This window comes from Aptenodytes forsteri, unplaced genomic scaffold, assembly GCF_000699145.1.
Source record: "Aptenodytes forsteri isolate BGI_AS27 unplaced genomic scaffold, ASM69914v1 Scaffold269, whole genome shotgun sequence".
In the NCBI taxonomy this organism is placed as follows: domain Eukaryota; kingdom Metazoa; phylum Chordata; class Aves; order Sphenisciformes; family Spheniscidae; genus Aptenodytes; species Aptenodytes forsteri.
The window spans coordinates 566,496-579,535 of NW_008794418.1; the positions used below are offsets into that span (position 1 = coordinate 566,496).

General features: G+C 47.7%; 1 protein-coding gene across 1 annotated transcript in view; it reads right to left on the reverse strand.

Annotated features, from left to right (window-relative positions):
* Nucleotides 1–12,344, reverse strand: part of ZFHX3 (zinc finger homeobox 3) — a 115,411-nt gene extending 103,067 nt beyond the window's left edge. The window contains 3 exon segments of the mRNA XM_019474672.1: nt 5,564–6,060; nt 9,643–11,215; nt 11,217–12,344. Coding sequence (XP_019330217.1) covers nt 5,564–6,060; nt 9,643–11,215; nt 11,217–12,344 — 3,198 coding nt within the window.
* Between the last annotated feature and the right edge of the window lie 696 nt (nt 12,345–13,040).

Below are 13,040 nucleotides of genomic sequence, written 5' to 3' on the forward strand. Positions count from 1 at the left end.
CTGCAACTGTCATCCAGCTTTACATCTAAGCGGTCTACATATTTTTACCTTACAGATTTTTAAGCTTGCTTTTTACTCCATTTTTTGATCACTTACAAACACAGAAAAAACCCATGTTATCTTTCTAATCTTTTTTCTCCATTGTGGAAAGCTAGTTTTTATTTTACTTTTTATTTCTCATCCTTCACCTCGTTATCAATTCACAGACCTCTACCCCCAGTGACAATAACAACATCTTTCCTTAAGAGCTGTTTGTGAAGAATCTTGGCAAAGACTCTCGGAAACCCACTCCCCATATGAACCAGCCCAGCCCTGCCCATAGGCTGGCTGACTCCTTCAAATAACTAGCAGTGCTGAGAGAACCTTCTCTTCCAAAGGTCTGTTTTTTCCCCCTTTCTAATCCATATGTCTACTAAGACCCTTCTTATTACAATTTGTTGACTTAATGCTTTGTAGTTTCTGGCATATGTTACTCCCAGGAGTCTGCCATTTCATGTGCAGGTTCCCGCAGACCTCTTTGGTCCTGGTAACACCAGTGACTTCTTCCCTCACTGGTACCTCCGTCTGAGACCACCTCTTGGATTTATCCTATGTAAAGAGGCATCCTTCAGTTCTTCTCTGAAACATGGGCAAGAAGAATTCACTCCTCCTTCCCCTCCCCACACTGTGGTCCTTCTTCCCTTTTCCTTTTTCTACCTCCCCTTGAAATACTTTCCTGTTTAATCATGTTGGACTTTCTGTGGACTTTGGCAGGGCTTCCCCCCTGCTCCTTTTTCAACTTTTTCTCATGGGTAGTATACGTTTAATACAAGCACCTAATGTGGTTTTAAGTAAATCCTCTGTGACCTGCACACATCACACCCTTTTAATTTCTCTAACAGTAGCTCACCCATTTGCACGTAGTTTTAACTTCAAAGCTAGATACTATTATGGTAAATGCTCTTTTTGTCTGTTTCTATTATGGTGGGATATTGAATTTGAATGCATTATCATTATCATTCAGTAACTACATCTCACACAATATTCCAATTCATCATCTGGGATTAAAACCTTTTTGGGATTTTCCAACAAGTTTCTTCAAGTTGACACTCAGAGCCTCTAGAAGTTTAGTCACTGCATCACATGCTGCCATGACACTTTACCCCATTTGCAGAGTGGTAGCTAAAAAAAAGTGTCTCCTATTGCACTTTCTACATTGCAGGTTGTCGAATTTCCCCTAGCACATCACAGCCACTATCCCGGTCCGGTAGCTGGTGATACAGTCTTGTATACTCTTCTTAATTGTGTGATGTAAATCACTGCTGGGGATTCTATGGTATTTTACTAGAGTCAGGTAAGTTAATGCACACTGTCACCCCAACTCCTCTGTAACTCCTACATGTTCTGCACTCTCACGCTGCAGTGTCCTTGGGGTTATCTTCCTTTCCACCAGCTTTCTCAATTGCTATTTGACCAGTATCTTCATTTAAGACCAACAGCCCCAGCATAGCTCTTCGATTAACACCACACAGAACATATGCTTTTGATTTCGGTCTGTCTCATGTATTGTACTTAACTGGAACTGTAAAGCTTGGCTCCCAAACCCCAGCGCAGCTCAGCATCTTGCTGTAGTTACTCCAGCTCAGCCTCTCCGCTCTCAAGAGACGCACACACTCCTGCTGTGCCTGCGGGAGAGGCAGGACGAGACACACGCTGCTCCGCAGCAGAACTGGGAACTCCCACCACCTTCTGCTGGGTTTGGAGCTGCACCTCCTGTTTTCCTCTTCATAGGTCATCTTCGTTTCTTTCCAAGTCAGCACAGATCCAGTTTCATCACCGCTAGTATCCCGAGTACTGATATTAAGGGGTCGTTTTCCTGCACACTCTGCATCTCCTAGTTAACAAAGAACCTCTATGCAGGGCATCACGTAACCCCAACCCTCTCCTTCAGACTCCCTATTCGCTAAAAAAGTTAACTCAGCACTTGGAAAGACTGAAAAGGAAGACACTGAATGAACTCATTGAATGCACTCATTTGGCAGTCTGGCCAGCAATGTGTTTCTTCAGTAGTTCTTTGTTTAAACTTCTTCTGAGTTGCAGGTTTTGAACTAGAGATTTTCAGGAAGTTGTAGGAAACGTCCAAACTTGGCTCTTGCTGGAGCAGATTAATTCCTTCTGGAAATTCCACCTGTGCAATAGACGCCAGGAACTCGTGCCCGACCTCTTCCAGATGTGGGGAACGCTGCTCTGCTTCAAGTCTGGTCTAGTCCTCTGCGGTCACGAGGAGACAAGACTTAGCTTCTGTTACAGTAAGCCTGCACTTGTCAAGAGTTTGCACAGTCTCTGCCTCTGCTTACAACCACCAGTGTAACTCAATCTCAGTCTCACTATATTCATCAGGCTGACCTAGCTAAGAGATGAAGGGTCTTCAAACCTGTCATCTACCTCAAGCCAGTACATCCACTTCAAAAATTTAAGCACACACATTTACAACAGTACTCTTGCTTTCCAGTAGTTTCTCAGAATATAAAAACGACCTACCGCACCAAGGAGGTAAGTAGCCATGGTGAGAAGCACAAGTACCGCATTCCCCCAGCAAGTGCAAGATAAAGGACAGGATTTCCAGTTTAGTTGCAGGATTTTAGGGGCACAGTAGGGATTCAGGGAGAAGGTAAGAATAAAGGAAAGATTACCAGACCCTTCCAGTTTCTTGTCGTAAGCAAGGACCCCACTGCAGCAACCCTGCCCCCTCATCACTGACATGGGAAGAGGTCTGATGCAAGCTATTGCAATGTGCAGGATGAAGATGGCAGCAGGAGACCAGACCTTCTCCTCCGGCACTGGAAACATTGCAGGAGAAGACTAAAAGGTTCACCAGACTACGGGTTAACATTGTCTCCAGATCACATTTTTTGGCAGCAAGTAGCACTAACAGAAGTGGCTCTTGGGCAATGCAAGCAGCCAATAACATGTGATTTAAGAGAAAAATGGCAAAAAAGCAGAATAAGGAGGATTGTGTGTGATAAGCCTAGTATGCGCTCTCACCCAGCAGCATCTGGAGAGGATTTTCTCCAGCAGGCAGGGAAGAACTCGATTACATCCAGTTAACTGTGCTCTAAACTGATTATGCATGTGCCAGGCTAATGGATTACATTAGCAAGAGGAAAAATAACATCCAATCAATCTCAATTTACTGCAGACCACACCAAGGCCTGAGAGAAGAGAAACCATTCTGTGAACTACCCCCACTCCCGCTGCATCTTTTCAGCTATCAAGAGACATGGCATTACAACCACTCTGAAGACTGGAAGAATTGCACCGAAGCTTGCTTGATCCATAGACAGGTTTTCTCATGAAGTCAAACACTGATTCCAGCTACGCTGGAGTGAGACACTGTGAATCCAGGCATCCACTGTCCCCTGCTACAGGCTTTATACAGGCATACTAGAAAGCTAATATATGGACCATACAACAGACTTCATTACTCTGAAATGTGTTACTCTCTGTCTGGTGTTTCACCGCTTTCGCATCAGAAGCAATACAGGGCTCTAACAGCTCTGAGAACTGCCCAGGCCTCTTACAAACCTGAAAATGGACAATTCCTCTTTGCCTGTCTGAGGAAAGCATTTCAGGAATCTTTATTACAAGCATCTACGGTTGTCCCCCAGTCTGACTTTGGTGTTTTGTTTTGTTTTTTTTTTTTTTTTCTCTTTCTCTGTGCGCCCCCCCCCCCGTGAGAGAATTCTAATGCCTTGATTGCTTCTTCCCCAGTAGAAACCACTGTAGATGAAGGGTCTAGAGAAAGAATTTTTAAACTTTTGCAATGTATATTTAAGAGAACAATATTATATGTTAAAACACATAATAGAGCTTTCAAACAATTCTTTTGTACCACAAATTGAATTCCACAGACAGAGGAGATTCAATTCATCAGCTGGCTTTTTAAAGTCTCACTGGGAATCTCCTGCCCCCAGTTTCCAAGCTGATTTTACTCTCTCAGGTTTCCTGCACATCTGAGAGCAGAGGCATATGTGTATAGACCATTTCCTGCACATCTGAGAGCAGAGGCATATGTGTAGACCTGACCATTTTTAGAACCAGACTCTGCTGTGTTATGCTGGATCCCAGCTGATGATGGTAATAGCAATCGTCACAGCAGTCTTGGCCTCAATAGCGAGCTCAGCAGAAATGTATTCCTCCTCTGAGCAGTTCCCCATCAACTCTGGGCAGGTCCAACAACCATAGTTCAAGACAAACCTTCTATGATGCTCCTGGTTGTCTCTTTCCTCTCTGAATTTGCTGGAACTGCTCATTCGTAGGGAAAATCCAGTTTTGAAACCTAATGTGTCTGCACCATGACATAGGTGGGCTACTGTACAGTTCAATGTCAAGTTTTAAATTCCCATTACATAAAGAAAAATATTCAAAGAGATAATTAAGAAGCACAGAATACAGTCTGCATGTATATATATTTATATATAAAAATTCTCACTGCACTTCAGGGAAAGCAGGAAGAAAAGGATGAGGACAGAAAGAATATAAAAAAACTTGAGAGAAATGAGAAGACAATGAGTGGGATAGCATGTGTGAATGGAAGGTATGCGGCTGCTTAGATTTATGGCAATTCGTACCTGATTGTTCATACTAAAGCCATTATGGGATGATTAGAGAAAAAGGTGAAGCTTTAAGTCCAGTGAAAATCAATAGAAATGTCTGGAGCAATTCTGCTGCACGAGTGAAAGGACTATTTACTGTATCCGGAGCTCCTCTTGGGTTACAGCCCACAGGGTTCAGGCCAGCGAGGGGAGGGGGTTGTGAAGGAGAGAAGTAAGTCAGGAAAGAGAAGATGGTTATAAAGACAACACAAAATGGGGGGTGTGGTGGTGGAAGAGTACAGAAAACAAGATGGCAGTCATAGGCCAAATGCCGTAGATGAAAACCTGCAATGCCTCCAAATACAGTCCGTCCATATGCATGGTCAAAGCACATGCAAGCGTATACAGGCTTCTCTTCCAGCCTTCTCCCTTTTCCAGCCTCAAGCAACACTTTGCTTACAGATCCCAGCATTAAGTACACAGAGCATAAAAGCATAGAGACAGAGGCCCTCTTCCTCCATCCCTCCCCACTCCACCCACCCAGCCTTCTCAATGCCAGGATGAACACACTTCTCTGACAACAGCAAAAGCCTTCAAGTGCTCATGAAGAATCTCGTATGGGTTAACAAACTGCCTTATGGAAAAGAGCCAACAAAAGTGTGACAAATACCATCTTGCACAATGTTTTCAACAGTGACTGTTGAATTTTTGTGCAAAAGTATCATTTAACACATAGGCAGTGCTATAAAACATGCAAGCCCCCATTAAAGCACCTTGACACGAACACCCATTGGCTTAAGGCTTTAATGGCCACAGTTGCTATCAGAACACAGGTTAAAGAGCTGTACCACACAAGTGAGACTGGGTCCCACTGGAGAGATTTGAGCAGCTCGTCTCCAAAGGATCGCAATCCACTGCGGTTCAATATAGATTTTCCTTTGTTCCAGCACTTGGGCAATGAAGGAAGATGAAGCAAAGCCAACCCTTACCTTATAGAGCTTCAGGCTGGCCTCATGCCTCGAGTTCACTGTGTGAAGACGCAGCTTCTCTAGACTGTTGGTGTAGTAGTCGCAAGCATTGCATTTCAGATGTACCGGATTCCCAATGGCCACACATTTCAGCCTCCACTCATTGGCCTTGCCACCCTCCTTGATATGTGCTACCAGCTGGTATTTCTGCACATGCTTGTCCGTCTTACAGTGGAGTTGGAAGTTTGCCTTGAGCTGTGTGTTGTAGCGGCACAACTTGCACTGGTATGAGTCCCCCATTACTGCCTTCCACTCATCTTCAGGGAGGCTACGGTCCACGTTCATGTGGAGGCCTAGCATGTCCAAATTATCTGTAGTGAACTTGTTGCACACAGCACACTGGAAGAGCTTCAGCGATGGGTCATTTGTTTGCGTGAAACTCTCACCCAAGTTCATTAGCTCCTCAGACACCAGCTGTCCGCCACCTAACCGCATGTCCAGGGGGATCTCTCCACCCACTGCACGAAGGAAAAAGGGGAGAAAGAGGTCAGAAAATCTGAATTCTTTACTTGCCGGAAGAGAAGCACAGAGCACAACATACACTGCTGTCAGTGCAACCCTTGCACCCAACCAAATGCACAGCAAAAACCAAGCACAGCTGTCCCTTTACTTATTCCTCTGCGCTGCTAGTCAGCACCATATCTGAAGAAAAAAGCAATCGCAGCCAGCATGTAAGGCTGGGAAAGGACCACAATAGCCCTTGCTACCCACCCTCTGAAGGAGAAGCATCCAACCCTCTGCCCATGAAAGGTGTCAAGAAAAACCCTACAAAGTTTCAGAGAATGAAGAATTCCTTAGTACCGCACTGAAAGTCTCTGTGGCCATTTCAAGAACAGCGTAACACTTTATCCTGTTTTTTCTTGCCTACCTGGAGAAGCAAGAAATGTTACCTCATGCAGTACCTGAGCACAGTTCCTGCCAAATAAAAAAAGGTCAACAGTCACAAGTCCAAATGATGGGAGTATTACAGTTAGGTCACTGCACTGCCATCAGAAGCAGGCAACGATGCAGAATGTTGCAAGTACAAAAAACAATCTGAAAAGTGCCACTCCTGCACTATTAGATCTCATCTCTTGTCCAAGAGTTCAAAATGGTGGACAGTTTTCTAAAAACAGTGTTGACAGACGCTTTGTATGCCCAAGGAAAAGACAACCACTATTAATAACGAGAGTGCAAGAGCATGTCAAGGAAAGTCAGCAGGATGCTTACTGTCTTTGTGTCACATCTACTCTTCAAGCCAAGAGCTGAATTCTATTCACTTACAGTAAATGAATGCAGCAAGCTCTTATTTACATCAGAGCACTTTGAAGATGTGGACAGACAGACTTTCTTTTTCTAATATTAACTTTTTATGCCAAAGCACAGAGACCAACCACCAGTCTCTTCTTCGGACCTGTGCTCCACCTTGCTCTCCTTTTCCATTTTCAAGACGTTTACGCTCCTCCTGCAGCTTTTTGTTATTTTACCTTGATCTTACGTCATAGCTCAGCTTAACAATCTTATTAAAGGAGCCTTCAGGTCAACAGTTACTCAGTCAATCAAAAAGAGAGATTTTATTTCCTTAACTTTTAGTTTCCTATGTTTCAACCTGTTTGCTGAAAAGCAGCCAACACTGGGAAGACAAAGTTCAGGCAGAACCATATGAACTTTTCTGAAAGCTTGTAACCACAGTTGGTGCAGACCACAGCTTTGGGCAGTGTACATGCTAATATCTTTCCTGCAGAAATGCAATACCACAATGTTCATTACAGTCCTAAGCGGGATGAACTACAGCTTACAAGACAACCTGAATGCTGAGTCTGTCAGGGGTACAGCACTTCATTTTCATTTTCATCAAGCATCTCTCGTACTCACACGGAGAGGAACTGGTTGGAGAGGGAAAAATCCCATCTGCATGCACTGCCAGGAACCTGTCTTTCCATCAAAGCAGTCAACAATCTTTTTTCTTGATCCACTCTATCCCTCCCTGCCATGGCAGACTGATACCCTCTGTACAGCTACTCCTGTGTACCTGCTCACTAAATATTTGAAGAGCAGGAAACCCACCACTTGCCTTCTATGGTCCGTATCTCCTAATCATAGTGATTTTTCTAAGCATCCGTTTTAGGATATATCCTGAAATCCTCTCTTTAAATCAGTCTCTCCTGAACATTTCATGCAGTAAAAACCCAAAAGCAGACTCTTCTGAATTATTAATATTCTACTCAAATCCAGTTTTGGACTGAAGTGTAAAAATGGGAAAAATCTGCTTCGCTTCTGGCAAAGTTCATAGTGTGTGTATATGAGTCTAACGAGCTGAGTTCGTGTCAAGTGCTTATTGACATGGGAAGGGCCTGCCTCCGTAATCTTCAGCTTGAGATTTGCAACCATCAAGCGTACAATTCACAAATCACTCTCCAGGCGAGCTCATATACATTCAAGGCCTTGTCATGCACTTTAGGATGCTTCTGTTAAAATACTCCCAACTTCTCTCATGCCAACCGCCCTGTGCTTCAGTAAGTATGGGCTATGAGCTCCAAAAGGGCGCCTTCCAAGAAACCCACCACAGACGACGCTGTAACTTTATACACTACAAGCTATATTACAAATGACTGTCAATTACATCTGTTGGCAACTTGGAGCTATTGAAAATACACTAAAAAAGATTGTGTCCTTGACCTCCCAAAGATGCAAGCTGGGACACCCTAGGGGGAAAAAAAAATTATTAATTTATAGTCACTTGAGTTCCTTCATTTTCTTTTTCATTTTTTTTAGTATCTTGTGTTGTTGTTCTCTCAAATGACTTTCATGTCCTTCTGGACTAATAATAAACTGTACTATGAATAGCTGAAGGAAAGGAGAACATGCATGAGACCAATGAACCAGTAATGGAGTGCATCAGTAGTAACTTGCAATCGATGGATGGACAAGGTTAGGGAGGGCAGAGTGCAGCACGGAAAAATTAGTTCAGAGCAAAGCAGGTAAAGTGGCAGATTTCTTTTCACATACTTTCTCAAGGCACTGTGAACAATCCTCAGCAGAAGCAAAGCAACACAGAGACAGCAGTAATTACAGTCAGTGTCTGCCACGCCTGAAGCGCCAGCTCTCACCCTACAGCGCTGCAAAGTTCAAACACACTGGGAAGCACGTGCACACTGCCAGCAGCTGCTGTTGGCCCTGGGCGACATAAGCACCACGGGGGAGGAACCTAACAGGACCTGACCCTCTATCCCCACTCTAAGTCTAATTCTTGGACTAGACTGTGTGGGGATAGGGTGTGCCCCCCACAGTGCCAACACGAACATGATGTCGAACAATGGTCGTTGCCAGGAAAAATGCATTTGGTAGTTCATTTTTAAGTGTTTTTGTCATCTGATGAGAGAAATAATCTCTATAGCCATTCCCCTCCAGTTCAGTAATTCTCATCTGGTCAAGCCTCAAATCTTGTATCTCACACTGGCACCAGAGGAACGGTTTCAGCTCAGTTTCTGCAGCAGAGGAACACCACCTCTTCCGCTGAATTCATCACAACTCTCAAAACTTGCTTACCTTTTCTTCTCAGGGCAACACAGCACGTAACAAACCAACTCAACATCCACCTTTGAGAGCACCAGCAGTTGATCAGACCTTCTCACAAAGCTACCCGCCAAACTACTCACACCCCTTACCAAACCAAGGAAAAATCACTAGGAAACACTGTAGTAAGGATGCTTTCCACAATGAGAAGGAACATTTAATGCATGTCAGCAATAATCCGTTATCTACTGTTTTATTAGCTCCCTACTAAAACTCTTAGAAAAGGTACTAGAAAAGTAACGTATTTTCCCAGGATGAGAAAAATTGGTCTGGGGGAATGCAGAAGAGAGGTCTCCACTGTGTAGTCTCCATCCTTGACCACCACACAAAGGCAACTCACTGCATTGTGGCTGCACTACACAGCGGGCCACAGAGACGGAAGGGATATGGCACGTAGCACCCAGTCTGTGCACGAGGGTTTTGCAGTAATGCAAACACAATCCCTCCCTTACACATGGACACGGTGGAAAACCCTTCAGCCTCACCTAGAGATGGAGCCATCGTTGCCATGGGATTGGTGGGATCGAGCTGGAATCCACCCATCATGAACTGTGCATCTGAGGAAGTGCTGTCCATCTTCAAGTTGGGAAGGTTCATGTTCTGTGCCAGGTAGTACTGGTAGAGCTCAGCCTCGGCGGGGGACGGGAGGCTGCCGAGGCCCAGATGCCGGTTGTGTTGGATTTGGGACATATTTTGCTGAAGCAGCATCATATTGTGCATGTGCTTCTCACTGGTCATGTGAATACGAAGGTTTCTAGCTACGTTGGTCTCATAGTCGCACACCTCGCACCGCCACGTAGGTTTGGTTTTTGGTTTGGTGGGGGAGGGGGCCCCACAGGTGCTACCAATGTTGGCTGCTGCGGCCGCCGCGGCTGCCGCAGCCGCTGCCGCCGCCCCAGCGGTGTGACTGAAGACTTGCTCTCCCCCTCCGTTCTGCAGGTTTTGCATGTTGTTGAGATGCTTGTCGGACTGCATATGAATACTGAGGTTGCCTTTGGTAGTAGTGGAGTAGTTACAGACCTCGCAGCGGAACGGCTTGTAACCACAGGTGTAGCTCTCACCCCGTGCCAGCCGCGGGTGTGGCTGTCCACTTTTGCAGTAGACACAGGAGCCACCTGGCTCGGGATGTTTCTCCTTCATGTGTGCCTCAAGTGTCTGCTGGTACTTGTAGTGCCAATTGCACTTGGGACACTTGAGTGTCTTACATGAGTTGCGAGAATGCATCATAGTCATGTGGCCACCCAGCGACCGCGAGGAGCCCAGGACCGTGTCGCACTTTGGGCACTCCACGCCGCTCCCCGAGGGGCACTCCCCACCCCCAAGTTCACAGAGGGGGCCAGCATGCTGGTGATGGGAGACGTAGCTCCCGTCCTCGCCCTCCGTGCTCTCATTTGGTTCTGGTGCTGTGGCATTGTCTTTATTGGCACTTTCATCGATAAAGTCCAGCCTCCTGCTGCCCTCTGCCACGCTGGCTCCGCTGCCCTCATTGTTAAAGCTTAAGTGATTCCTCCTGTTTGCACCATCAAAGACAAAGGAAGAAGCAGAATTAGAACTAGTAGAAGCTGTGCCCCGTGACAGGGTCTGGAGCACGTTAGGCATTAAGGGAGAGTTAGAAATGCTTTGGTTTGAGAGAGCAAGGTCCTTTTTGCTGCTGCCGCCGCCTGCCACAGCCCCAGCATCCTCCTGGGGCCGGTCCTCCAGTTCGTCCTCCAACTCGCTCGGAAACAGTCCTTTGCAACCCTCATCATCCTCGTCTTCTTCCTCTTCCTCCTCCTCCTCTTCCTCCTCCTCCTCCTCCACATCCTCCTCCTCCTCCTCCTCCACCTCCTCGACCGGCTCTGCCTTTTCTGAGAGGCTGTCCTGGTCACCCCCCTCTTGCTTCTCCCCCTCTGCCACCCCAGGGTCCTTCCCCTCTGAGGATTTGGTGGGATTGGAAGCCAGCGGGCCCAGGGGGACTGAGGTAATGGGAGTCTTCAGAGCCGAGCTGGTCAGCCCGCCCAGGTTGAGGAGTGCGCCAGGGGCCAGGACGCCCGCCGCCGGCGGCTCCGCTCCGCCGGCCGGCCGCCCCGGCCTGGAGGGCCTGCTCGCCTTCCATGCGAATGCCACTGAATTTACCATAAAAACTGTGTCCAGGGCCTATGAGGTTAGCTGCGGAAACGAGAGGGTGCTGAAAGGTTTTGTTTTTTGGTTCCAGAAAGCTGACAAGGGGTTCCTTGTCTTTGCCTATCCCTTGGATGATAGCGGAGATGTTCTTATTGCTAAGAATTTTCCGCTCCTCCTCACTCAGAGTCATTCGGTGGTCGTGCACCGCATGGGTCACGAACGAGCGGACATACCCAAAGGAGAGCTTGCACAAGAAACACATCAGGATGGGCTTCCTCTTCCCGTAGAGCACAAAGCCATCGAATTTGGACAGGTCCACATTGTTGGGAACATCTTTGGATACGCAGGAGCTTTTGGCAGAACCGTCGCTGTTCAGGTAATCCTTGTTGCTTTTGTGTCGCACATCGAAGACGCGGAAGCTGTGCAGGACGGGGCTGATGCCCGCCAGGGCTGAGGTATTCGGGAAGGCCTGGTCTGAGCCCTCAAACCACTTCCCGAAGGATGAGGCTATGTGGAAGGTGTTGATGATCTGTGGGTAGACAGGAGCGGTGGCGGAGGGCTCTCCCTGCTTGGGCAGAGAGTTCGGGAGCAGCGAGGGGAGAGCCCCGCTGCCGCAAGTGCCCCCGCTCTGCACCAGCTGGCTGAGGCTCTCCACGATGTAGGCCGAGCCGTCCGGCTGGTAGACGATCTCACCAGCCAGGTTCTCCACGTCGCTCTCCTCCTCCCCATCCTCGCTGCTCTCGCTCCCGCTCTCCCCCCTCAGCGGCGGGGGCGGGCGGGCGCTGGTGCAGCGGTGCTCCATGTAGCTCTGCAGGCCAGCGAAGGAGGCGGTGCACTGGCCGCAGCTCACCTCCTTGCCGGTGGGCTCGGCACCGGGGCCAGCTGCGGCGCTGCTCTCGGGGACGCGCTCGGGGAAAGGGACCCTCAGGCTGTCCAGGGGGCCGCGGCTCTCCGCCGCGGGCTGCTCCATGCTGCCGGCTGTGTCGGGGAGGTGGGCGCTGTTGAGATCAGTCCATTGCTGGTGCTGAGGGATGCCGCACCCATTGTCCTTCCCGGGGATGACGGGCGAGTCACAGCCTTCCATGGCAGGGCCGGCACGGAGCGCTCATTGCACCCGGTACGGCTCGGACCTGCAGGTGGGGAGAGAAGGACAAAGGCAGGTGAATCAGGGAGGAGAGACAGCTCTGGTAAAGACCCCCCACCACAAAGGCTGCTGACCCTGCTCTTTGGGACCAAATGGGAGGCTGTGAGAGCTGATGCCCCAAGATGGGCTCCAGGAATGGGCAGCCTGGCCTCAGGTAATGCACCGCTGGGAACGAGCAATGGAAATACGATGGAAGCAGGAACGCAAGAGGCAAATTGAAGGGAACTGGAAGGTGGTGAAAATCTCCCCCAACACCTTTCCTGAAGGGGGACAGGAAGATTGTAGGACCGGCACTGCTGCCCCCAAAGACTTAAATCTTCAGAAAACAAACAAAAACCAAGCAAAAACGTAACAGAAAAGCTTTTGGCAGAAACAGAGTTAAGACACCACAACAGAACAGTGCTGGAGCTTTTAAACTTTGTAAGAATTGTACTCCATGGCTCCCTAAGACAGATGCTGTTATTTTCGAGTGATTCCCTTCTGTTAGCAGTTCAGGGAGCACAGAACCAGAGCTACCACATGTGCACCTCTGTGGTAGACCATGAGACCTAGAGCAACCCACGGAGATTTCGGAGTAACAGTGTTTGGTATGCACAGGAGATTTAATTGCTGTGTTCTGGACAGAGTTTAAACAGA